Source organism: Magallana gigas, chromosome 6 (genome assembly GCF_963853765.1).
Source record: "Magallana gigas chromosome 6, xbMagGiga1.1, whole genome shotgun sequence".
Classification (NCBI taxonomy): domain Eukaryota; kingdom Metazoa; phylum Mollusca; class Bivalvia; order Ostreida; family Ostreidae; genus Magallana; species Magallana gigas.
In genome coordinates, this window is record NC_088858.1 from 46,931,817 (window position 1) to 46,955,540 (window position 23,724).

General features: G+C 34.1%; 1 protein-coding gene across 2 annotated transcripts in view; it reads left to right on the forward strand.

Annotated features, from left to right (window-relative positions):
- Nucleotides 1-23,724, forward strand: part of LOC105344416 (uncharacterized) — a 57,468-nt gene that overhangs the window by 17,544 nt on the left and 16,200 nt on the right. For both annotated transcript variants that reach the window (XM_066088998.1, XM_066088997.1), the window contains exons 26-50: nt 2,508-2,597; nt 2,728-2,864; nt 3,527-3,616; nt 4,085-4,168; nt 5,007-5,085; nt 5,835-5,915; nt 6,228-6,341; nt 6,515-6,663; nt 10,403-10,471; nt 11,053-11,335; nt 12,442-12,789; nt 13,379-13,590; nt 13,918-14,050; nt 15,119-15,313; nt 15,698-15,863; nt 16,094-16,161; nt 16,575-16,675; nt 16,902-17,048; nt 18,186-18,275; nt 20,135-20,241; nt 21,159-21,246; nt 21,653-21,802; nt 22,183-22,362; nt 22,530-22,628; nt 23,319-23,413. In XM_066088998.1, coding sequence (XP_065945070.1) covers nt 2,508-2,597; nt 2,728-2,864; nt 3,527-3,616; nt 4,085-4,168; nt 5,007-5,085; nt 5,835-5,915; nt 6,228-6,341; nt 6,515-6,663; nt 10,403-10,471; nt 11,053-11,335; nt 12,442-12,789; nt 13,379-13,590; nt 13,918-14,050; nt 15,119-15,313; nt 15,698-15,863; nt 16,094-16,161; nt 16,575-16,675; nt 16,902-17,048; nt 18,186-18,275; nt 20,135-20,241; nt 21,159-21,246; nt 21,653-21,802; nt 22,183-22,362; nt 22,530-22,628; nt 23,319-23,413 — 3,355 coding nt within the window. The remainder of the gene's footprint in view (nt 1-2,507; nt 2,598-2,727; nt 2,865-3,526; nt 3,617-4,084; nt 4,169-5,006; nt 5,086-5,834; nt 5,916-6,227; nt 6,342-6,514; nt 6,664-10,402; nt 10,472-11,052; nt 11,336-12,441; nt 12,790-13,378; nt 13,591-13,917; nt 14,051-15,118; nt 15,314-15,697; nt 15,864-16,093; nt 16,162-16,574; nt 16,676-16,901; nt 17,049-18,185; nt 18,276-20,134; nt 20,242-21,158; nt 21,247-21,652; nt 21,803-22,182; nt 22,363-22,529; nt 22,629-23,318; nt 23,414-23,724) is intronic.

Below are 23,724 nucleotides of genomic sequence, written 5' to 3' on the forward strand. Positions count from 1 at the left end.
AATAATTGTTTTATTACCTAATTCCGTTTTTAGTATTTTGTGTTTACAATTATAAATTACAGAAGGTTTTCATACTGTGAAGATAAATTCTAAGAACAATAGTAAAATAAACATAATAAAGTAATCTTCAATCTTGTAGAAATTTCACTTTTTTCTAAAATACGTTGCCAGTCCAATAGATCGCAGTCTATTGACCGGCGGTCCAATAGATCACAGTCTATTGACCGGCGGTCTAATAGATTGCAGTCTATTGACCGGCAGTTCAATAGATCATATTCAAATCTGAATACTCATACAAAATAGACGAAAATATTTAATTTGTAATAAAACAACAAAATCCCTTTGATTAGGTAATATAAATAGAGTATATTATGGAAATTGTCACCTGTTGACCTGTCCCCTGGTTGACAGTATACAGTAAAACACGCTTGTAACGAAGTGCCAGGGATGGGCAATTTTATTTTGTTATAAGGGTAATTCGATATATCTTACAAGTTTACAACATGTAATAAAGTCTCTGGGAATGAAAATCACTTCGCTGTAAGTGTCAATTCAGTATAAGCTTGTTTGCTATAAACGTGTTTTACTGTATTATGTTATTAAAAGTGTCAATTGTCAACCCTCGACCCCTATATTCGATTATTAATCATATATCTGTATGTGATGTAGGAATACCTCAATACAATATTTATAAAAGAAGTATTTTATTCATATATTGGAGTTGAGCACAGCTTTACTGATCACTTGTTGTCTGTCATCTGTCTGTCTGTGTCTGTCCATCTCTCCACCCGTCCATCTGTCTGTAATCTTTTCACATTTTTACTTCTTCTCCAGAACAGCTTTGCCAAATTTAACCAAATTTGGTACAAAGCATTCTTATTGGAAGGGGATTCTAAATTGTTAGAATAAAAGGCAAATCTCTTTTTAAAAGGGAGTTTATAAATGTGAAACTGTGAAAATAGGGTGCATGTCCTAAAAAATCTTCTTCTAAAGAACCACTGCACCAGAAATGCCAATATTTACACCAAAGATTCTAAATTGTGACTGCTGGACTAATACTGGGGCCCTAAGAGGGGTTCAAAGTTTAACATAGAAATATATAGGGAAAATGTTTAAAAATCTTCTTCTCAAGAACGATAATGCTCCAATTCGTGAGAATATTTAGCAAGCATCCTCAAATAATGTAGATTATAAATTTATTTAAAGTCGTGACCTTAAGACCTATACTGGGGCCCCATGAGGGGCTCAAATTTTAACATAGAAATATATAGGGAAAATGTTTAAAAATCTTTTCAAGAACTACAATACTATAATTTGTGAGATTATTATGCAAGCATTCCTAAATAATGTAGATAAATTATTAAAAGTCTTGACCCCCAGACCAATTCTGGGGCCTCTGAGGGGTTCAAATTTTAATTTCGAAATATATAGGGAAAATGTTTAATAATCTTCTACAGAACTACCTTGCTACAATTTGAGAGATTACTATGCAAGCATTCTCAAATAATGTAGACTTTAAATTGTTAAAATCCAGACCTTGGATCAATACTGAAGCCCCAAAAGGGGTTCAAAATTCAACATTGATGTAGCCAGTGGTTGAAATAAGCCAAGCTTGGGTCGTTGTTAAATATTTATTAATACAGAATATACCTGAAATTTGGTAATTGAATGAATAACACAGAATAAAAACAAATGACAAGACAATTAGACACAGACAAACATACACATTAGAAAAACGAAATGAAACAGTAATATTATAATTTAGAATGACTTATTATTTATACATACATATTTAATTATAATTTATTACATTAAGTCTTACTGGGACAAACAATTCTAATGCTTAAGTATATTGCTATACAGAGCCGTTCAAGGGCTAGGCGGAGAGTGTCAGTCCGGTATAATATTTTGGCGGGGAAGGGTGCGTGCAGAGTTAGTCATGTGACCCTATTGTCCAGTCTTGTCATTTTCCATGTTACAGATATTAAACTCTCATACATAATCACTCACTCTAAACTTGTATACCAATCAAATACGCTAGCGCTGTAATTTAATAAACAAAATATATAACTGGTTACATTGAAATTTTTAAAAAATCTCCCTTTCTACCATTTGTTAGGTTACTATGCAAGCCTCCTTAAATGATGTAGATTCTAAATTGTTCAAATTGTGACAGTCGGACTATTACGGAGGCCCCAAGAGAGGTTCAAAGTTTAACATAGAAATATATAAGGATATTGTTTAAAAATCTTCTTTTAAAGAACTACAATGCTACAATTTGTGAAATTACAATGGGAGCATCCTAAGATGATGTTGATTCTAAATTGTTAAAATGCTGACCCTTGGACTAGTACTGGGGTTCCAAGAGATATTTAAAGTTAAACATAGAAATATATTGGTAGGATGTTTAAAAAACTAATATAAAATGATACAAGGAACTGTTGTTTAGGTGAGCTATGTGGCCAATGGGCCTCTTCTTTCTAAAATGTTTCATTTCTGTTTTATAGGAAGTGCCACAGTCTCTTTGCACATCATTAATGGAGCTTCCTTGTATGATGAGGAAATGAGAAATGACCTTTTGTCTGGAGTAAAAGACGGTAGGCGTACATGGTTCAAGTCCAAATTTACACTAAAAAGCAGTTTTAAAGAATCTATACATGTACTTGCTACAGTATTTTTATGTCGGGAAATGGAAATTAAATGCATCTTGAATTTGTGAAATTTCAGATGACCTGAAACCATTCTGCCAAGTAAAGCTGGATAGTGAAGTTGTATTTAAGACCAAAATCGCCAAAAGTTCCAAACCTAGATTTGATGAAAAAGTTGAAATCCAAATAAATGATCCAGAGAGTGTCTTGGAGATTGTATGTTGTTTTTAGTGTTTGATATTGTTATCTTACATTAAAGTTTATATCTTTAAATATAGTATTGGTAATGTACATGTACATGTACATGAATACTGTGAATTTCTTATTTTTTACGCATTGCCAAGTGCTTAATTCTGCAATTCAATCGTATTGCATCAAATTGCAAGAATATAAGCTCACTAACACAACACCCAATTTTTATAATGAGGCCAAAAAATAAAAGCAAGATTCTAGAATTCGTGAGATGTACTTCTCACGATTTTAACAAGGATAATAATACCTTGCTTTTAAATAGGAATCTACAGTACCGTAATGTCAGCTGAAATCCTTATTATCTGCTATACATGCATATAATCTTTCATTCATAACGAGAAATATACAGTAAATAAATATTTTGATCATGAAGTTTTCATGAGTTGATGAGAGAAAATAATGTGCATGAGCATGAGCAAACAGAGTTTGCGGAAAATAATAAGATCATCATGGTCAAATCAAATTTTATAGATACCATCAGGTTGTGTTAAACTCGGCATATGGCTTTATGATTGACAGATTCCTTTAGATAATCATTATCAGCAAATTGAAGAGTAAAAGGGTTAAAGAACCTAGAATGTTGTTGGATTGATTGCCTTGAACTGTGTTTTTTGGGGTCTTTACAGGAAGCCTACGAGTATGACCACGTGGAGAGCATTCTGTTGGGAGTCGTCATGTTACCTGTGACACAGCTCATAGACTTATCAAACCAGCTGGTAAGGTGTTGTTTGATCTCCATTCTCATTAAAATTAGCTTACAAAAAAAAACTCCGCTCTACCAGATCTATAACATTCAATACCAGCTAGGTCACAGACCTCAGAGTGACCCCCAAGTGAAACATTAAGAGAAAAGTTTGATCTTGATCGAGTACATTTTAAAATGTAAACCTGGGCTGCGTTTTACAAAAGAACTTACGACAAAGATGTACATATTTTAAGTTTCATAAAATACTCTTTTATGAACGAAATTTATATAAAACCATTTATGTACAACTATTTTGATTTCTCTAATTCTATTTTACAGCCATTAAATTAAAATATTGATTAGTTTGTGATTAATAAGCATTCATTAATTTGATCGTAAGTCGTAAGTTCTTTTGTAAAACATAGACCTGCATGTGATATTCAGATTATATTTTCAAACGTAATGATTTTAACTTTATATCATTATATATTTTCAAAAGGATTCAAAATTCCATCACTTGAATGGAACACATAATGGAAAGATTCACCTGAAAGTTGATGTACAGTTCAATGACAAAGACAATGTAAGTGACAATTATTATTACAGTACCTCTGCAAGTTATTCATATCATATATTGCATCGTTTCTTGGTTTGTGATCTGGTTTATAGTGATATTAATTGATTCATGCATTTAACATATGTATGAAATGATCAAACTTCATTCCCTACTCAAGCAATTGTAATGTAGCTGATTTAATCCTGATGTATGAATTCCCATTTTTTTGTAGCTTTACTCGTGTATTTATTGTAATGAATCACTTTTTACAAGTTATAATTATTTCCTTTATGTTTCATTGTAAACTTCTACTAATATCATCATCAGAAAGTTATTGTTTGTCTTGCTTCACTTACTCTTAAAAAAAAATGAAGTGGAGCAGGAATAGCCATGAGCTTCTGATGTTTGCTATGGACTGTATACAGGGTTATTTTTGCCCTTGATTTTTTTTTTATCTTCTACACTTGCAAATGGTTTCACTCTTGATTGAATTTGCCCAGATATTGGAATTGATATATTCAAAATTTGTTTTGAATCTGCCAAGAATTTAATTAGCCCTCTGACAATGTGGGGGAAAGGGGCGATAATAAAGCGAGGACGAATATATCCCTGTTGTAGGTACATATATTACGGAAAAAGTGGTTATTTAACTGGTGCTTAAGTATGAAGGTCAAACAATACGCGGATATGTGATTAACCACCCTAGATTGTTTAATATTTTACAATATGCGCGGGGGTATTTTACGTGGTTTTCAGCTTCAAGCGTAACTAGTGTAAATTTCTGCCACGCTTAAATAACCACTTTTACAATAGGTATTTATTGACAGCATGTATATTGATATGTTATTAAGCATGTACTTTATAGGAGGAACATTTGAAGAAAAAATTCTCAAATAAGCGAGGAGACATGTTTATCCCAAAGTGTTGCATGGAAATTCCAACATGTGAGTGCATATTTCTAGAATTACAAATACATGACTGTGCCTATACTGTAAATTCCTTATTTCATGTGAGTACTTGATACCCTGATTCTGCTGTTTTGTATCAAATCGCAAGAATATAAAATTGAGATCACTATTTTTTAGTTATAATTTTCTATAGTTCAAAACTGTCTGAAAAATAAAAGCGAGACTCTAAAATCCACAAGGGTTAATTGCCTCTCGTGATTTTATGCAGAAATTGATTCCTATACATGTATATAGCTATTCCTAGCATATGATTAGGAATCTACAGTATATGCCTCTTTTGTGTGACAAGTTGAAATATTTTTGGAATCTTGATGTACATCAGATGGTTGGTATTCCATGTAAACAAAGAATTATATATGCCTGCTAATAATAAATGGACATTTTATTATCAGTCTCTACTTGCAGATATTTGTCTTACATGGATATAAAACATACCGGCCTCTCAAAATAAAAAATTGCTCACTTAAATTGATTGTTGCAGATTAGTTCTAAACCTTCCATTCATGAATAAAATATGACTTGTTATAATGGCAATTCTTGTTTAATAGTAAATGTCTGAACTAAATTGAATTGATGGCTATTTTGAAGTTTCTGTTCAAGACCATTGGGTTATTACTACATGTTTAATAAAATTACCATTTAGATTACCCACTTGGGACTTTTAAAAATCGCTTTGTTAGAGTAAAAATGAAATTATGTTTAACAGGAGATAAATTTAATTTCAGGTGTGGAAGCAAACATTGCTCAGATGGCAGATGTTTTTGAGGACAAATTAAATCAAAGGAATTTGCTTTCAAACCTTCAAGGTTCATACAATATAATTTTCATTAAAGGGCCATAATATTTCAAGTGTGCATTTCATAGTCTATAAAAAAAACAACTTTTTTTTAAATTCTATGTTACATTGTACAATTAAAAGCTTCTGAGGTCACCCAAAAACCTCCTTCTCATTGACTATAACTATAGAATAGAAAGGTGTATGATAATTATAACACCAAGCTATTTAAACAAATTATTTTTTTTATCTTTCTAGCTTTCAACATGTACTATTGATTAGTTGCTATTTGAATTAATTGTTTACTAGAATGTTGAATTTCTGTTGTTTATTTACTTATCAGGAACTTTTTTGATGGTTTTGCCAAAGTTGGTAACAAGGGAAATGGTTCTCTTTCCTATGTGGCCCTCTCTGAAGACAGACAGTGTAAAATACCATCCTCTATGCTCTTACAGATGTAAGTAGATGTTCTCTCTACTCCCCATCTCTTCATCTCTCACCTATTTATCTCCCTTCTTTGTCAATCTCTCTCATTTTCTCTCTTTCTCATTCTCTCTCTCTATCCATGGTTGAAAGTTTGCGAGGAATCTTGTCACAGACTTACCGGTACATCTCTCTCTCCTATTGTAGTGGAGAATACTCGTTTAAACAGTGGTGAAGATGACAGATGGGAGTGGCATTTGATGAATGCCCCAGGATTCGAATTAGAAGAAGATTTTATCCTTAAAATTGTCTTTAACTGGGTGGTGCAGTGTGTCCTGCTAAGTTCGAGGGTCAAGGTGAGAAATAGAAGATCTGGGCTGCGTTCAAGATCGTAGCAGTTAGCCTAGCGGCTAGGTCGTAGATATCTAGGTCTATTGAACGGACCGCTAGGAAAGCCGCTAGGTCTCAGATTATAAGTTGGAAATATTCAACTAAAGACTAATTACATTAACAAAATTTGTTAATTTCAAGCGCAAATATACGTTAAAATTTAATATAATTTAAGGGATAAACAAAATATCACTAACTAAATAGATTTCATGTTTGTTATAAAGTGGTAACTAAGGTGGCCATCTTGAATTAGATGCATAGCATAAAATATTTAGGCTACGAATATCTACGTAGCGGCTAGGCTAGCTTTTCGTTCAACTACGTAGCCCTACCTAGCAGCTACGATCTTGAACGCAACCCTGGTATTCAAGCCCCATAGTACGGTAGTCCTTTAAGCTGGGACACATACCTTTACCAACATTTTTGTTTTCTGTGATATAAGAAACAATTGTAGTGACAATTAAAGGAAATGAGTTTTTACAGTTAAAGTTTACACAACATTGTAGCCTAAAAAATCCCATCATGAAAATAAGCATTCCATCCTATTTTTTAGCTCACCTGAGCCAAAGGCTCAAGTGAGCTTTTCTGATCACAATTTGTCCGTTGTCTGTCGTTGTCGTCGTTGTCGTCGTTAACTTTTCACATTTTCATCTTCTTCTCAAGAACCACTGGACAGATTTCAACCAAATTTGGCACAAAGCACCACTAGGTGAAGGGGATTCAAGTTTGTTCAAATGAAGTGCCACGCCCTTTTTAAAGGGAAGATAATTGAGAATTATTAAAAATGTGTTGGTATTTTTCAAAAATCTTCTTCTCAAAAACTATTCAGCCGGAAAAGCTTAAACTTGTGTGGAGGCATCCTCAGGTAGTGTAGATTCACGTTTGTTCAAATCATGGTCCCCGGGGGTAGGGAGGGGCCACAAGAGGGGGATCAAGTTTTACATAGGAACATATAGAGAAAATCTTTAAAAATCTTCTTCTCAAAAACTATCAGGCCAGAAAAGCTCAAATTAAAATGGGAGCATCCTCAGGTAGTGTAGATTCACGTTTGTTTAAATCATGGTTCCCGGGGGTAGGGTGGGGCCACAATTGGGGGATCAAGTTGTATATAGGAATATATGGAGAAAATCTTTAAAAATCTTCTTCTCAAAAACTATTAGGCCAGGAAAGCTCAAATTTAAATGGAAGCATCCTCAGGTAGTGTAGATTCAAAATTGTTCAAATCATGGTCCCCGGGGGTAGGGTGGGGCCACAATAGGGGGATCAAGTTTTACATAGGAATATATAGAGAAAGTCTTTAAGAATCTTCTTCTCAAAAACTATTAGGCCAGAAAAGCTCAAATTAAATTGGAAGCATGCTCAGGAAATTTAGATTTAAGTTTGTTCAAATCATGGTCCCTGGGGGTAGGATGGGGCCACAATTGGGGGATCAAGTTTTACATAGGAATATATAGAGAAAATATTTAAAAATCTTCTTCTCAAAAACTATCAGGCCAGGAAAGCTCAACTTTGAGTGGAAGAATCCGCAGGTAGTGTAGATTCAAGTTTGTTTAAGTCATGGTCCCCGGGGGTAGGGTGGGGCCACAATAGGGAGATCATGTTTTAAATAGGAATATATAGAGAAAATCTTTAAAAATCCTCTTCTCAAAAACTATTTGGCCAGATAAGCTCAAATTAAAATGGGAGCATCCTCAGGTAGTGTAGATTCACGTTTGTTTAAATCATGGTTCCCGGGGGTAGGGTGGGGCCACAATTGGGGGATCAAGTTGTATATAGGAATATATGGAGAAAATCTTTAAAAATCTTCTTCTCAAAAACTATTAGGCCAGGAAAGCTCAAATTTAAATGGAAGCATCCTCAGGTAGTGTAGATTCAAAATTGTTCAAATCATGGTCCCCGGGGGTAGGGTGGGGCCACAATAGGGGGATCAAGTTTTACATAGGAATATATAGAGAAAGTCTTTAAGAATCTTCTTCTCAAAAACTATTAGGCCAGAAAAGCTCAAATTAAATTGGAAGCATGCTCAGGAAATTTAGATTTAAGTTTGTTCAAATCATGGTCCCTGGGGGTAGGATGGGGCCACAATTGGGGGATCAAGTTTTACATAGGAATATATAGAGAAAATATTTAAAAATCTTCTTCTCAAAAACTATCAGGCCAGGAAAGCTCAACTTTGAGTGGAAGAATCCGCAGGTAGTGTAGATTCAAGTTTGTTTAAGTCATGGTCCCCGGGGGTAGGGTGGGGCCACAATAGGGAGATCATGTTTTAAATAGGAATATATAGAGAAAATCTTTAAAAATCCTCTTCTCAAAAACTATTTGGCCAGATAAGCTCAAATTAAAATGGAAGCATCCTCAGGTAGTGTAGATTTAAGTCTGTTCAAATCATGAACCCCCGGGGTAGGGTGGGGCCACAATTGGGGGATCAGGTTTTACATAGGAATATATATAGAGAAAATCTTTAAAAATCTTATTCTCAAAATCTATTAGGCCAGATAAGCTCAAATTAAAATGGAAGCATCCTCAGGTAGTGTAGATTCACGTTTCTTCAAATCATGGTCCCCGGGGGTAGGGTGGGGCCACAATTGGGGGATCAATTTTTACATAAGAGTATATAGAGAAAATCTTTTAAAAAATTTCTTTTAATAACTATTTCGCCAAGAAATCTCAAATTGGCATGTAACCATCCTCAGATAATGTAGATTCAAGTTTGTTCAAATCATGGTCCCTGGGGGTAGGGCGGGGCCACAATGGGGGATACCTTTTTATATATAGAGAAAATCTTTAAAAGTCTTCTTCTCAAAAGTATTAGGCCAGGAAAGCCCAAATTTGAGTGGAGGCATCCCTAGATCATATAGATTCAAGTTTGTTTAAATAATAGTCCAGGGGTAGGGTGAGGCCACAATGGGGGATGAAATTTTACTTAGTAATATATAGAGAAATTCTTTCAAAATCTTCTTTTTAAAGACTATTTGGCCAGAAAAGCTTTAACTTGTGTAGAGGCATCCTCGGGTAGTGTAAATTCAAGTTTGCAAAATCACTAGTGGTAGGGCGGGACCGTGATGGCGGTTTGACTTTTTTCATAGGAATATATAGAGAAAATCTTTAAAAATATTCTGGGAAAGTTTTTGGTCCAAAACTCAGTACTTAGTGTGAAAGCACAGGTTATGAGATTAAAGGTAGATTTAAGTTTGATGAAACCATGATTCCCTAGAGAATAGTGGGGCCACGAAGGGGGGGGGGGGTATATAGGAATAGAAAAAAATATTAGAGGTACAACAACAAAAGGGGCTTGGTATTTACCAAAAAATAAGAGGTGGATAAAAATTGGCAGATTTTCAATTTTTTTTTTAGCAAGATCTACTGTACTCAGTTGTCAGGATATTTTGATACTGTAATGCTAATTTGGTCAGAATTAAGGCAATTGTTGCTCAGGTGAGCGATGTGGCCCCTGGGCCTCTTGTTTATTCATTTTTTCTTTTTACAAGAAAAATCAGCTTTGATATAAAATATTGCTGTGTTCGTCATTTTGGATTAGCGCATTGCTTATCCTGAATCAAAAGTTTAAAACAAATCATATGAATTAAAAATAGGCTCATTAGTTTACTATTGATTTTTTACAGGAATTACATTATACAGAATTTTGTGATATGAAAGTGAATTAATTGTTGCATGATTTTTTAGTGAATGTTTTTTTCCTTTCAGCTGAGTCTTTCTGACTGCAAGTTGTTGTTTCCAGCTTTGGCCAATGAAGATGACATTGACGCTAAAATGGTACTTATAATAATAAAAAAGAGGCATTGTAAATTACAATTATATTTTACTCTGAGCAATTACTCTGAATTCTCTTTTTCAAAAATTCCCTGGTAATATTTCTGCACATTCTGAATTAAATTACAATGTACATATGTATATATAAATTTTATTTAGAACTTATTTATTTTTAAACAAAACTGCAATCCTATATGGGCAAAGGCAGCTAAAGGCATTAAAAAAAGATGGAGTATTTTAATTAAACAATACCTTAAAAATTTCAAGGCCATCTTTGACTCAGTCATGATTAACAACTTCTCCCAAATATTTCTTTTAGGTAAAACAAGAATATATCACAATATATCGTTCAAATTTATAAACAAAAATGAATGAAACACTATTTTAAAAGAAAATAAGTTATGTGTGAGAAAATTTGGAAATTTTATTGAGAAATCCATGGAATGATTGCCTTAAAACTGTGACCTGACTAACAAGCGGGTCAACAGCAAAATTTTAAAAACAAAGCTGAAAAAAGCAACCAACTTATAGGTGAACAAAACTTATAGGTGAGTATATGACTAATTCATTTTATGGTTTTATAGGTCCAGAATTGTGTTTACTCATTACTGAACTTTAGCACTGTGTACATGAATATCATCCGAGGTCTGGATTTCTCTGTGAATTTTTACGTCATGGGCAAGAAAAATCATATGAAGAATTTGAAGTCAGTTCATCGAATGGTTGTGAAGAAAATAGATCAGACGGGGTTTGATTTCGTACCCAGTTTCTACAACAGCAAGCACCATTTATTGCTCTGTCCTGGCCACAATAATGCATACGTCAGAACCAGGGGCATCTCCAAAATATCCATGAGTGGCTTTGAAAGTAAGTTGGTTTTTTTTTAACATATAAATGCCTCTTGTGTTTCTGTTTTTATTTCATCTTTAATTTTTCTAAAAGTGGAATTTTATTGTACATTTGTAAGTGAGAAGAAATATTTTAAGAAGTTTACAAAAAAGTGAAAAGAAATATTTCATGGTAAAAATTCCTTAGCACAAAACATTCAAGATTTCAAAAAATATTGCAGAAGATGTATAATGATTCACACAAAATTGTAAACAAGTATGCACAAAATGATTCTTGCTATGTAGGACAGGTGTACTACGTAGCATCCTTCAAGGTATACCATGCCCTTCATGTATAATTAATCGACAATATGGAGGCTTCTGAAATCAGTAAATACACATGATTGCTGGGGTATTTAATTTGTCGCAACTTTAGGGGGGAGGAGTCAGGGAAATATTAAAGGTCATCAAGGGCACTAGCTTAACCTGGTTGTCTCTGCCCATCTGCATAAAGCATGAGAGGGTCTCATGGCGATGTTTTAAAATGGAAGTTAAATGCCATTGAGCAAATGTGTATAATGTGTTCCTAAACTGCTTGGGGTCTGCAGCATTTCAGTGCTCAGACCCCCTCTACCTCTATAAAGAGGAGGAGAGGCTACAAGCTGGTGGTGTTAAATAGTTAAACCAGGTAGCAAGCCAGAGGCAGGGTGCAAAAGCTGTGCAGCTTGTATGCCTAGCCACCATGCGTGTCAGGCATGGGGTGTCATGGCACTCGCATAAGCGAGGCCACTAGCTTGCCCATTTTGTTAAGGTATCCTAGTTGTCTCCCTTGACTCCTGCAAAATTTGCGGCCATTTCAATCCAACATTTATGTATTGTATGATTTTATGGTTGTTTATAAATATGTAAACATACATTTGGTGTTATTAATTACTATTGGCTGGAAGTCAATCAGGAAGGGAAAATGGCAATGGGAAAGAATGTATTTGGCTGCAATATTCAATTAATATACACAAAATGATTCTTGCTATGTAGGACAGGTGTAGTAGCATCCTTCAAGGTATACCATGCCCTTTATGTATACTTTACTTCATATATATACCTTATAATTTACCATGATGTTAATTTTTAACCTTGTTCTTTCAGCTTACAATATGTTTATCCAGAACTTGGTCCTGACCAAAAATAATCTGACCAGTCTTCCAGATGCCCTGTTCTCATCCCTGAAACAGCTGAAGATTGTGGACCTATCGGAAAACATTCTGGAGTCCATTCCCGGGACCATTGGGCAGTGCGGCCAGATGGAGATTCTGCGTATCCAGGACAACAACTTGGCTGATCTCCCCATGGAACTGGCTCAGTGTGCGAACCTGCAGGTGTTGAATATCTCCCGTAATCTGATGAACGAGCTCCCGGTTGTGGTTCCACTGTGCACAAGTCTCGAGCAGTTGTACATGAATGACATGTTTATGACAGAACTACCAGAGGAAATAGGTAGGAAAATTTATGAAACAGTCTGTAGTATTTTTTTGTTCACCCTTTGTAATTTTGCTGACCAGAAAAAGACATTTGCCAATAATTGTGCCGGTAACTGTCCTCATTTCTTAGATAATGTTCAAGCTGACTATTTGGCATATGATTCTTGGAGATAATAATGAAACACACAATTCCTATCCTAGACAATGTTTTTGACATTGACATCTTTTATTTGGAAATGGTGAGTTAAAAACTTGAGGAGTTGCACAAGCAAGTTTTCATTTTATTCATTCTCCTTTACATGCCCTAATAAAACACTGGTAAAAAAAACCTGGTGTGCAACATGAAAAGAATTTATCAGAAATATAGCAGATATTTAACATGTGTATAACACTGTTAACAGTATAAAAAAAACACCCTCTCACTGAAATAATGTCATAATCCACCAACACTGTTCGTCTGAATTGTACTTTCTGTTTTGATTTCCACAAAGAAAGATAACCCGCAATGAACAGATAACTCTTCCAATAAAATCAAAGTATTGCAAAGGGGTAATTTCAATAATCCAATATACAACATACATAATAAAATCCTTTTTGTTCATCAGGATTCTTGGACAATTTGGAGACCCTCTATGCCAATGGGAATTGCTTCACAACTCTTCCTGAAAACTTCAGCTTGCTGTGGCGACTGACAGATCTGTCGTTACGTGGTGTCATCTGGTTTGTGAGCTCTCCCTCCTACATCATGTCCAGGGACCGCTTCACTGAGCTCCTTGAGGTGCACGGTCTCAGGAGATGGCTGGACGCTCACAATGAGGTACGTAAATATAAAACTTAATTATGTCCATAAACAATGAGGTATCAAAATACAGCTTAATGTCACATGACTTTTTGAGGTCTCCAAATATAGCTTTATGTTTATCTGGTCCCATAGCTTTAACAATGAGGTCTTAAAATATTGTTTTATGTCTGGTCCTTTAACATTAATCCTTTTTTACTTTGTTACTGCATGTGGATCTCCTGCACCTAAATCTGAACTAGGAGCAGAAATAATTATGATTTAATTATTTTATTAACATTTTTCTAGAATACAGTACTTTATGACTTTGTGTAATAAGAATTCAAATAGTGCTTTTTCTCCTAGGACAAAGAGGAGTTATTTAAAGCCTTTGATGAAGATGGCAATGGAATTCTAGACCAGAATGAAATTGGCAGGCTCAATGCTACGATTTACAACATTTTCCCCAGATTTGGTTACAAAGGAAAGGAATTACCTGGTAAGTTTTTATTTGATAGCATTATAAATTCTCCATATGATAAGTTGTATCCAATACTTTTGACATATAACTGAATCAGGAACTGAACTTAATGAATTTTATACTTGTGATTATAAATAATCAAAGAAAAGAATCAGTAGAGAAATTCAAGTCTCTTTGAAGCTTTTTAGCTCACCTGAGTCAAAGGCTCAAGTGAGCTTTTCTGATCACAATTTGTCCGTTGTCTGTCGTTGTCGTTGTCGTCTTTGTAAACTTTTCACATTTTTATCTTCTTCTCAAGAACCACTGGGCAGATTTCAACCAAATTTGGCACAAAGCACAAAATTTTTAAAAATCTTCTTCTCAAAAACTATTAGGCCAGGAAAGCTCAAATTTGAGTAGAAGCATCCTCAGATAGTGTAGATTCAAGTTTGTTCAAATCATGGTCCCCGGAGGTAGGGTGGGGCCACAATTGGGGGATCAAGTTTTACATAGGAATATATGCAGAAAATCTTTAAAAATATTCTGGGAAAGTTTTCGGTCCAAAACTCAGTACTTTGTGTGAAAGCACAGGTTATGCAGATTTATGTTTGATGAAACCATGATTCCCTAGAGAAAAGTGGGGCCACGAAATGGGAGGGGGGGGGGGGTATATAGGAATAGAGAAAAATCTTCTTACAGTTACAACAACAAAAGGGGCTTGGTATTTACCAAAAAATAAGAGGTGGATAAAATTGGCAGATTTTCAATTTTTTTTAGCAAGATCTACTGTACTCAGTTGTCAGGATATTTTGATACTGTAATGCTAATTTGATCAGAATTAAGGCAATTGTTGCTCAGGTGAGCGATGTGGCCCCTGTGCCTCTTGTTTTCAACCCTACAATTAGAAATGAACTGCTGTTGAAGTTTAATTGATATTTTATTCTAAATAATATATTTTTAAGACTTTTGAGATACTGACTTTGAAGCAGAAATGGCCAGATATATGCCATTTGTACATGAAACGGTGGATTTCCATCTAAATCCTCTTAGTTTTGAAAAAACAACTTCCGGTAATATCAGTACTTTGATTATTTCTTTGATACTCAGATGAGAATACAGAGAGTGGATTCCCAATGCAGATCCTGCAGCTGCTGAACCTCCGTTACCTGAACCTGTCCTACCATGGGCTGGTTCACATCCCTGAAAGCATCTCCCTCCTCTCCAGCCTCCAGCACCTGGTGGTCAGCTACAACCCCCACCTCCTCAACATTGCTGCTGAGGCCGGCAGTCTGCCGCTGATGTGTAAGTGGTACCAGGATGAATAGTCTGCTCTGGTTATGTTTTTTGTTTCTTGCTCAAATCTTTCATTTATAGCTGTGCTTGTGAGATACTAAAAACATTATTCATTTAGCTGTGTATCTATTCAGTGTTTTCAACCGAAAGTAGTTTATGCAAAATCAAGTACATTGCCCAATGACAGGCTTACATATGTATATGTTCATTTATATGAATAAATAGGTACATTCTGAAATACACTTATTTAAACCCATGCCAAATATCATACATGTTTACAGTAAAGATATCTTCATTCTTGAACATTTATAGAAACATAAAATACTAAATATTCTAAATTTATATAAATAATGATATGAGACATTGGAATTTTTTTTTTTATTTCTAATTAAGCTTTAGAGATGGCAGAATGCCCAATTTTGAAAACTCCGCCCAAGGAGATTCGTAGCCAGGGCTTCACGGCAAGCTACGGTTATCTGAGGCGTCTGTTGTCTGGTTCTGTGGAGTGTAAGAGAACCAAATTAATGCTAGTCGGCCTAGGTGAAGCAGGGAAAACAAGGTGGGTCTCCTGGAATAGCTATCATAAATGCATACAATATCAAATGCCTGATTTTTTGTTTAAACTTGTAATGATATGATATATGCACGTAAAAAAAGCTCTAGATGTACATGTAGATCTTGAATATTTTAGATCATTTGGAGTTTTTGTTGATCCAGTAATCAGATTTATATAGCAGTAGGATACATTTTATGAATGTTACATTATTGTTCTATCATTGTGTCTTGAAGCTTGGCAAGAGCTCTTCAATCTGATGATCTCAAATCCAGCCTTACTGGGCATGAAAGCATCACAGATGGTAGGTATCAATAATCATGAATGTACTTATGTGGTTAAACTATATAGTGGTAAAAATGAAAACATTTGATATTTTAATTTTTAACAAAATAAAGTTTTACAAAACAATATTAATATTAATATGAGTAGATAAACTACGCCCTGACTCTCTTTTGAGATTCAGGGTAACTTTGTAATTAAGCAGTAGAGTAATATTTATCTTGTGTGTGATATGTAGAATATAAAATAAATAATGACATACCAGACTTTATTTACTGTCATACTGTTAAAAGGACATGGAAATTCTTGAGTAATAGTTAATATGATTTATGGATAACTGAATTGTTTTAGAAGTTAACTTAATTAATGTCCATTTTCATTTAAGCTTGTCAAGTCCATAGTCCATATGCATGTACATGTATTTCATTGTTCCAGGTATTGACATTTGTACCTGGAAAACCTCCAGGGATGGAGAGGAGATTTCCTACAGTATCTGGGATTTCGCTGGACAGACCGTGTACTACAACACCCACCATGTAAGTCATGTGTATACTTCCCTTCATAGTGGTCCTAAGCTCTATATAATTATCTTCTTCTTTTTTTATAAAGATTTACTTTATAACTCATATGATTTAATATAATTATTGCAGTTTTTCCTGTAAACTTGGCTGTATATAGCTCACACATGTAATTTCATATATTTCAGTTTTCCCTCTCAGATTCACTGTATATAGCTCACACATGTAACTTCATATATTGCAGTTTTTCCTGTCCAACAGAGCTGTATACTTCCTCGTCTGGAATGTTAGACTCGGTCACGAGCATGCTGGACTTAAATTCTGGCTCAGCTCAATTTCTGTCCATGCTCCAAAAGCTCCAGTTCTCATTGTGGGAACCCATATTGATCAGGTAGAATCATTATCAATTAAAATTTACATTCCACATATTTTTTGCATGTAAAGTGTCTGGAAACTACTGTATGACACCGTAACACTCACGGGTAGAGAAAGCTTAAAATGTTGAGTTTTATTATGACGTTACAAACATTGCACACTGTAAAATGCAACATCACAAGCGAAAATCAAAGTACACACGTGGCTGTTACAATGCCTCTTCTATTTATATATGAACTTACCCATAGGATAAAATAGGCTTTTTAAGGTATAAATCACATTTGCAGAGAATGCAAGAAATAAAAAAAAATGTAAATAAAATTAAATCATTATGTTTTGAAAGGTATAGTGAACTGTGTCATAACTGCATACAAATTTTCATAACACGTATACGCGTGTTACTCAATTTGTATGCACACACTGCTGCAGTTATGAGACTATATCTTTAAAAAAATAAAGATTCAGTGCTTAATTGAATTAATATTTGTGTGATTATAGAGATCATGTCCATAACCAGATATTTGTGAACAGTTCTTAATACATGTATTGGTATAAAGAAGTCAGATACGGATTAGGGCTTAATTTTTCTAACAAAGGCGATAGAATAGTAAATTTTTTCAGTGTTACAGTGCTTCAAGTTCAAGATTGCAGTGGAAGGTTGTTAAATTGTTATAAGTTTTGTGGGTATATATCACCCCCAGTTTTTCATCCCTAAGATTTTAAGCACAGCCTTTGTTTTGTATACATGCAGTGTACAAGTAAATCACTGAAATAATATCTTCACCAACTTAAAAAATATTTAAATGATTCCATTATGATGCTTTAGGTTAAAATTCAAGATGTTACTATGCATTAAAAAAAATTATTAATCTAGTGTCTAAAAGTATTGTGTTATTTCTCACACCTGTTTAATTTTGTCCCGTTCTTTATTATGCATTGACTTCTGGAAAACTGCAAGACATGCTGTCTTTAAAAGCAACTGGGTTGGGTCAAATTAAAAGCAAAATCTCTGACAACTTGGGTAAAAATAATATTGAGCACAAACAATCCTGTCTAATTAAATTGTAAATTGTAGTGAATGTGGTATTGATGAAAGCATTTTTGTTTTTAAAAAAAAATTTATTCAACCTATGAATGAATTGTTATTATACAGGTGTCCAAGGTTGAGCTACCGATGGAGGAACTTAAGGCATCATTCAGTCAGATCGAAGGGTTCTACTTTGTCAGTTCTCTTACTGGACAGGTGTGTATTTATAGATTAAAGACATGGAGAGAGAGAGAGAGAGAGAGAGAGAGAGAGAGAGAGAGAGAGAGATAGATCTGTATTTATGTACATGAACAAATGTATTCTGTTTACCTTGCATAGAAAAGAGGAAGACATGTAGTTTCTCATCTAATTTTAAATTATATAAGCCATATCCTATTGAAACAATAGTAAATGATACCATGAATGATACCCATGTTATTGGCCAGAACACAATGTGTTATTATTATACTATAGGGTAAATTTTTGTCTCAGAAACAAGTGCCTGTGCTATTGGCCCTATATTTTATAGATTGAAATAGAAAGAGACAATTCATCTATTATTTAATCCTTATCAGTCTTGAATAAAATGAAATCCATTTAAAATCCATTTTTCTTCCATTTTTTTTCTGACCATTTTTCCCCCATTACTTGGATTTACACCAGAAATGCTGTACAGAATCAATAGCATTTCTAACCATTTATTTTACCATTTTCATTTAAAACCATTGAAACACCATTTAAAACCCATTGAAACACCTTTTTTCCGGGGCAGTTAATATGCAAATTAACCATTTCCTAGCCATTTTAAACCTTAGAGAAAAAATGAAAAGAAATGGTGTTTTAACAAATGCATTTAATATCCATTTTAAAACATTAAATTACACAATATAGAAATGATTCTAGATAAAATGTTGGATCCTCCCAGGAAATGTTCAGAAACATGCTCAATACATACATTAAATCGTCTGTGCATTTAATCACTTGCTCACTAAAACAGTTGCCCTTTCTCCTATGAAAACACTTATTTTCAGTTTTGTTTTGAATGAGATTAGTTTGGGACTTTGAGTTCAAGTTCTCCACATTCATTTTCGTTGTCCATGCATGCTTGTACTCTGAAAGAAATGAAAAATGTTACAGATATATATCGATGTAATACAAATTTTCTTTAAGTGTATATTCTATGTTTGCATTTAACTCTAGCTCCTTAATAGAATGAATATCCAAAGATGGTGTTAATTCATTTGGTGCCTCAAAAATATTCATCAACTTATAACTACATGTATGTCAGATGTCGGTAACAATTTGTTAAATAGAAAAAATATCATTTTATCACCCATGTATCAAGAAAAATTTTCAAGGAGGAAGGGGATTGATTGATTATTATGTTGCCAGGGTTGTCCCAATGCAAATTAATAAAAGAAAAATAATAATGTTTTATATGAATTTAATAAATTTCAGTTTTCCCAAAGTTCACTCCCCCCTTGATCCGCACAGGTATTTGATCTATATATAACGGGACATTTCGACCTGAGCTGGGATGGATCACTGCTTTGACTTGTTTACTTTTACATAAATAAATCCTACATCAATCAAAGTGTGATTTTAATAATTGATCTCATTATAATGGTAATATGTTGTCATTCCGCTGTTAAATACAAAAACTTTAAATAACTAAGGTAAACAGGAAATACGATATATGATGCGCGCACATTAGAAAATTCAAAAATTTAGGGGGGAAGAGATCATCTTGAAAATAATAAAAGGTTTCATTTTAAATTATATACTAAAATATTTCTAAAGAAACAATAAATATCTTAAACTTACTGCCAGATGAGAACAATAAAAACCTGTCATGTCATTGTCATTCATTACAATCTTCTTTATGTATGTGATTTTTAAAAAAAGTTTTGGACCTTAACAAAAAACGAATTGCTTATTGCTGGTAGGTTTGGTAATATGACTGTCTACAAAAATTTGTTGGGTTGTTAATATCCATAGATGCTTTGGCTTGCCCTACCTTCTATGACTGTAGTCTTTGACTTTTGGTATGTTGCAATATGCTGTGATCTTTGAAGGGTCTTGATGATCTGAAGAATAACCTGATTACTTTGACCTTGACCCAGGGATACATGGGGGAGTCTATTCCAATGGCCTGGCTGGAGTTGGAGGAAATCATTAAGAAGTAACAAGATACATTAACTTTTCATATATGTACCTCATTTCGATTGTAAATTTTTTTGCTTATCAATCAAAACTTATCTATCATGTTTAGATTGAGATCTCTAAGATCATAAGCAGAAATGAAGCTGCCTATATAATGCTCATTGTATGTATAATGTATAAAATTAAGGTTTTGTACACTTTAAAAACAAGTTAAAGTAAAATGACTAATTATACCCCCGCTCCGAAGGAGAGGGGGTATACTGTTTTACCCTTGTGTGTCTGTCTGTCTGTCTGTCCGTCCGTCTGTTTGTCCGTCCGTAACAAAAATTTCTGTCGCATTTATCTCAGCAACTGTTTATCGCAGATGCTTGAAATTTTAACACAGTATTTGTATAGGCATGCCATATCGTGGGATATATTTTTGTACCAATCAGACGTCAACTTCCTGTTAAATGACGACTTTGTTTATTTTTAGCAAAAATTTTCAAACAAATTTCCGTCAAAGAATTCTCAGCAACTATTTATCGCAGATGCTTGAAATGTTTACACAGTATTTGTATAGGCATGCTATATCGTGGGATATATTTTTGTACCAATCAGACGTCAACTTCCTGTTAAATGACGACTTTGTTTATTTTTTGCCAAAATTTTCAAACAAATTTCCATCAAAGAATTCTCAGCAACTATTTATCGCAGATGCTTGAAATTTTAACACACTATTTGTTTAGGCATGCCATATTGTGGGATATATTTCTGTACCAATCGGATGCCAGCTTTCTGTTAAATGTCAACTTTGCTTTTTTTGCATATTCACATCAGAGTGGGGGTATCACTAGTGAGCATTGGCTCACAGATATCTTGTTCAAGATCATTAATCAAATATTGATTTTTTTTTAGAGAATGTATTCTAATCTAGATCATACATGTATTTTTCAGGCTTAAAACAAAAACAAAGATGGATACCATAGAGTATAGTCAGCTTTTTAAGCGAGCTGGTGTGGCAGGCATCGTGAACGAGAAAGAGGTTAGTTCATTATCTGCCAGTGGGTAGATGCGAGGATAGATGTGGGTGGTATTTGACCAGTAATAAACATATCAGTTTAATAAGAGAATAAAGCTAGGGTTCATACAGGTCCATCAGAAATTATGGTTTATAAAGGTTGACTAGATGCATATTTAATGCATTTCAAAAGAGGTAGTTTTATAGTTAGAAAAAAAGATGCAAAACTTAAAATAAAAAATTAAAAAATTGACTGAATGATTCAAATATTTTAAAATGTATTATTTTCCCAATTTCATTTTGGTATATCACCTGATAATTTGTTTTGATTAACTTTTCATTCGATTTCCCCAAGTCCCTAATATGAATGAGGAAAGATCCTTAATATTGAATAATATACTAAGATAATTTTATCATGCTACCGTTTCAGTTTGCGGAGGCAGTTGCCTTTCTACATGACCTGGGATCTCTGCAGCACTTTAGCGGTAACGAGTACCTCCATTCCAAAGTGGTGGTCAACCCTCAGTGGATTGTGGATGTCATGGCATGTGTCGTGTCCGTCAAGGAGAGCCCGATCAAGGTCTGAGTCTGAAACTCTGAAATAAGCTTATATTTAGAAACTCAAAATTGGTTACCGGTAAATATGATAATGGTGGTCTCGTTAAGATAATGCCTGGTCTCTGTGAGGTCTTTAACCTTTGATTACCTACAATGTATGTTTTAGGCTTAGTGTTGTTCAACATTACCATTATTGAGACAAATTGATGATGAACATGACACCATTATTAAAGCAAATGGTTGATAAACATGGCCATATTGAGGCAAATATTACATAACCATGGCCATTATTAAAGCTTGTTCATTATAAACACTGCCGTTATTGAGGCATACGTGTAGGTTCATAATCATGGCACTTATTGAGGCTTAGTGTTTATTAACACATCTTTGTTTTCACTTTAGAATGGAAGACTCAAACACGAGGATGCAAAGAAAGTCTGGAAAGATTACCCAGAATCCTTGCATCAATGGCTGTTACGGTTGACTGAAGAGTTTGACTTGACTTTCTGTATTCCTCAAGAAGAGGGTTCTAAAGAAAGAGTGAATCTAGTTCCATGTCTCCTTCCTGAGAGTAAACCGAAGGTAAGAACTTTGCAAATTTATCAAATAAAGAGTGTAATTACAAATATCAAAATTTAAGATATTCTCATGTTTTTATGAACATCTGCAGTCCATGTTCACTAGAATACATGTGCATGTGTGATTAAGGGTTGAGAAGGTTGAATATAATTTATGATCTGTTTAAACAGTTTGAGTGGCCAGAACCAGATAAAAAGAATGGAGTGACTGAGACAAAGATGGTGTACATGTTTGACTATCTGCCAGCGGGACTCTTCAACAGGGGACAGGTAAGATGGAAACTTTCTGTCAGAGAGAATTGTAATTAGCTGAATCAATCAGGGGAACTCCTTATAGCTTGCTTTGAAGATGAGAAAGAACTTTTTGATTTGTCAAAAGTTGTAAACTTTCTGTAAACCAACTTAATTTATATGCCTGCAAGAAATTTTTGTGAGGTTTGCTAGAGTCTTAATGTCACAAATATTTATTGCTGTGTTTTAGTGTTGTATGAATTAAACTGTAGTGTGATATACTTTCGAGTATTTGTATTATAGTTTACTTTACACTTTTTGTGGTTTACCTAACACTAAAATGTGGTGTACTTTACACTGACTTTAATGCAGTATACATTTTACTGTAGTGAGGTATACTTTACATTATTTGTATTAATTGTTTTATATATTTTTTACTGCAGTATGGTACACTTAGAACTTAGCGGCTGTATATGTTATACTTACTTTACATGTTAGTGTAGTATACTTTACTCTATTTGTAGTGAATTTAATTTACACTTTAGTGTGGTATATTACTTTACACTATAGTGGGGTTTTATAGTGTTTGTTGTGTGGTATACTGAACACAATGTATAGAGCCCCACCCCCCACCCCCCAACTAAAAAAAAGATGTACAATTTGGTTTGTATGGTATTTGAATTATGGTGAGATGCTGTAGAATCTTTTAAAACCTGTTTCTTGTTTCAGGTGAGACTTCAGGAATACTCAGACTATTACATTATATGGAAAAAAGGATCATTCTTGAAGAAGGATGGACAAATTGCTTTACTGCAGCAAACCAAGTGAGTTCAGTCATAAACATATCATCTTCTGTTTTAAAGTCCTACAGAAACTATAAATTTTTTATATGAGGTGACTGTAATTTTGTAGAGCTAACATTATTTCAGCATTACAGTTATTATTTCTAGGATATGTTGGGGGTTGTTGTCTTGATATAACTTCAGGTTGTATTGCAAATTTTAAAGAAGCACAGATGTTCAGTCTGCTGCATTTGTGAGGATCTGGGTTCAAAACCCAGCAGAGGCAATAAGTGTGTTTGTTACACAAATTTTAAGGTCTATTTTGCTGCATTATCTGTATAGTCCTACTCAAC